Below are 4,060 nucleotides of genomic sequence, written 5' to 3' on the forward strand. Positions count from 1 at the left end.
AACATCACTAAGAGATGGGGGAATTGTTATTGTCAAGAAATCTAGATTTTATCAAATCATAAAGTACATTTGAGCAATTGAAATAAGGTTACTTGTTAGAATAGGAGAAACATAATCATTGAAAAGAGAAGAACTCTTAGAGTGTATGGTTTTAGAGAAAAATAATTATACCAAACATAACATTTTACCCACATTTTAAAGACTCCATCTTGCAGTCCAAACCTTGGGTGTGTGATTTTTCCATTATATTTATAAAAAGAATATATAAAAAATGAATGGCATTTCATTATTTAAAAATATAATGAAACATGTAAAAATAGTAATTAAGAAAGAGAGAAGGAAAACATATCACCTTTCTAAACACTTGCTATAAATTTCCATATAGAAAAGAAAAAAAAAGAAGAAAAGCTATATAAGTTAAAGGAAAACTCACACCTATACCTACGGGTAAGGAACACCTAGAAAAATAAATCTCAAGGGTTGGTCCTGTCCGGTGTGTTTTGCTTCCCCTCTCATCACTAGGGGACATAAACATTCTACAAACACAAAGAAAACATTTGATTCTGTCACAACAAACTGATCAACCCCAAGCCCATTGAGGCAAAGGGGTAACCAGAAAGCGTGAAAGAGAGAAAGAGAGGAAGAAAACACTTTTTTTTTTATCAAAAAGAGGATTCTTTTCTCTCTTTCTTGATTTTTTTTTTCAATATCTTGTTACATTCCTTGGAAGGCAAGCAATGAGAAAATCATGTCCAAATTTTGACAAAACAGATGGACTGGACACGATTCTGGAGGTTCCTATTCCGGAGGAAATGCTGGTAAATATGGGGACCAACGGGTTCAATCGTTGGCAGAATCTAAAAACACTAATGAATAATGCTCAAGATAAGTCGTCGGGTCTATCCGCGCCTACGAATAACGAATTCACTGCATTGCTTAAACTCGTTGGTGCTCCCCTTATTCCTTTTCAGGTTCAATCCGATAATACCTTGACTCGGCCTCTTCGAGATTGTTCCATTGTAAGCATTCACATTCGCATTTTTGTTTAAAAGATTCAACTTCAATTGAATTGAGTAAGTAATGATGATAGATAATTTTATTGAAATGTTTGGCAGAGAGATTCAATTGGGAAATACATAATACAACAGTACGTGGCAGCAACCGGAGGACAAAGTGCATTGAATTCTTTGAAAAGCATGTATGCAATTGGAGAAGTTAGAATACATGGATCGGATATGCGTCATGGCGCGGATGATAATAGTGTTAATTCAAGAGGGAAAGCTGAAGTAGGAGGTTTCGTTCTATGGCAAAAGAATCCTGATTTATGGTGCTTGGAATTGGTTGTTTCTGGTTTCAAAATCACTGCTGGTAGCAATGGGAAGGTATCCTGGAATCAGTCTTCTTCTCAACCTTTTCATTCGAATAAAGGCCCTCCTCGACCCCTTCGTCGCTTCTTTCAGGTAATAATAACATTCGATAGATGTATTTTGTTTAACAGACAGAGCCTCTAAAAACTTAAGACGGCCTGAGATTTGAGTTTGATGGGTTGGCTTGTTAACTTTTATCAGGGGCTGGATCCGAGGTGCACGGCTAACTTGTTCCTCGACGCAGAATGTGTAGGCGAGAGCAAAATCAACGAAGATTTATGTTTCATGCTAAAACTACAAGCGGAACAGCATTTCCTCCAAGCGCAGAGCACGTCAAACACAGAAATCGTGATGCACACGTTGTTGGGCTACTTCAGCCAACGAACCGGACTACTCATAAAATTCGAAGACACAAAGTTAGTTAGAATGAAGGCGGTTAAAGGAAAAGACTCGGTGTTCTGGGAAACGAACATCGAGTCTACGGTGGAAGATTATAGATATGTTGGTGGTATTAACATAGCGCATGGTGGGAGGACAATTTCGACGCTTTACAGGTATGGCGCGGCGCATAATCATAAACAGATGATCGAAGAAACATGGTGTATTGAAGAGATTGATTTCAACATTTTTGGGTTGTCTATGGATTGTTTTCTTCCTCCGTCGGATCATGAGAAAGAACATGATAGTGCAGAACATGCAGTGGGAGTGAGTTAGGATTTTGCTTCACTCTTTGAATCACATAACTCCTCAAACTGTAGGAGGTGTAAATACAACATAGACAACATAAACTCATAATTGAGTCACTATAGTTTCTATCCTAAGGTTAATTGTAGTGGTTGTGATCTTCCTTCTATAATTATTTTGGAAGACATCTTCCTATATCAAATATTATGAAATTTTTACACATGACTATTTAAATATTTATGTGATAACTACATCTATTATTACTTATGACTAAGATAAGATTAGAATTAAATTCTAAACAATTTCAAAAAATTACAAAGCTGAGAATCGTACCAACATTTCAAAGGTAAAACCTAAATACCACCAAGTCATCAAAGCATATTTGAAACTTGTTAATTCCGATTTAGAGTTTTTAAAATTGAAAACCCGTAAACTTCTATCTGCTTGCTAGGTCTCTGATATGAAACTTGTCCTTTATGCATCTCTCGATCTGATAGAGACATATTCATTCTTTTGCGGTTGGGTACATGCTGTGTGTTGAAGTTGTCAACAAATTGAATTGCTTGACTTTTACTCTAAATAATCATTTGTCTGACTGGAATGCTTATCCCTACTTGGTTTGGTTATATGTAACGTGGAATTCTTGAAATTATGTGCATGTCGTATATAATATGTCAAATTGGTAACTGGACCACCAAATTAACACCCTTTTTCTCAAAAGAGTATGAAGAATCCTTCACTCGGATAATTGAAGTTTTGTTGAACTTATATTCATTATTCAATTAAATTATTTAATTGTAAACAATAAAAAATTATGAAAAAGAGAAAAGAGAATAAAGTTCCAAGGGAGTAGAAGTGTAAAACACCACCCAATAGCACTAGGAAGACATAACAAGAAATATTTTTTAACTTAATCAAAATTCTTAGATTCGAACTTCAAATTTAATTTTGGGTACGTAACAATATAAAGCACCGCAGACAAAAATTACAATGACAATATATAATCAAACTAAAAAAAAATGGACAATGCTAACTTGTGTCTTAGGGGCACAAGATAAGACATCTATTTGTAGAAAGTTTATATTGAAAAAACCAATTATAAAATTAATTTTATATCTTTATTAAAATCAATGCACAATTTTCAACACAAAATTACTTTATTTAATTCTTATCTTGTGCCCCTAGGGCACAAGTTAGCATTATCCTAAAAAAATTAGATTATCATTAATTATTTGTAGTTAAAAACCAAACAACATAATTTTATCTAATATTTTTCTTCAAAAGTTATTATGTTTTTTGTGAACAAATCAACAATTCATAAAGAATTTGATAAGAAGAAAGAAGAAAAGAAAAAGTACGGGTCTCATATCAATGATGATGTGTGAAGAGACAATCAATTTCAATGTATTTAGCGCATGTCTATGAAATATGAAATTGTTAGCAACTTGAAAATTGTTTTTGCTTTAAAATTCATAGAAGATGGTTCAAATAGAGGAACACTAATATCATAGCGCAATACTCACTTTTTGTAGATGAGTGGAAACAATGTCCTGTTTATTTTTCTTCTAATATGAGAAAACACTATGAAAGATACAAAACTATTTGAAAGACTTATGATCAATATGATCTTCAAACCAATCAACATAAGAAAGAAGACAATGAAAACAAAATGTTTGTAAACTGAATTTTCTAAATATAATAGGGAAAACAAAATATACATACATACATGTATAATGGATCCTCATAGAGAAATCACATCAAAAGGAACATATTTCAAGGGAGATAGTCAAACACATTTATACATCCAACAACATGTGAATATTACTAGTGTGGGATTATAGTACAACTTCAATTTAACCCTCATGCCTAATGTGGATCACGAAAATTGTTTCTTACAACTTATAACAATAGAAAATCCTATGTTCCAAATCCCAACTCAGAAGGAGGGAGAAAATGTGGAGTATGGAAGAAACTAGTAAGAAAAGATCACTAGTACTAGAAGGACTGAA

General features: G+C 33.4%; 1 protein-coding gene across 1 annotated transcript; it reads left to right on the forward strand.

Moving 5' to 3' along the window:
- Window positions 1-578: 578 nt before the first annotated feature.
- On the forward strand, window positions 579-2,285 carry LOC127087724 (uncharacterized). The gene is made up of 3 exons (XM_051028655.1): window positions 579-1,019; window positions 1,116-1,460; window positions 1,569-2,285. The coding sequence occupies exons 1-3, from the start codon at window positions 738-740 to the stop codon at window positions 2,079-2,081; spliced, it is 1,140 nt and encodes a 379-aa protein (XP_050884612.1). The 5' UTR covers window positions 579-737; the 3' UTR covers window positions 2,082-2,285.
- Window positions 2,286-4,060: the final 1,775 nt, after the last annotated feature.

Source organism: Lathyrus oleraceus, chromosome 5 (genome assembly GCF_024323335.1).
Source record: "Lathyrus oleraceus cultivar Zhongwan6 chromosome 5, CAAS_Psat_ZW6_1.0, whole genome shotgun sequence".
NCBI lineage: Eukaryota > Viridiplantae > Streptophyta > Magnoliopsida > Fabales > Fabaceae > Lathyrus > Lathyrus oleraceus.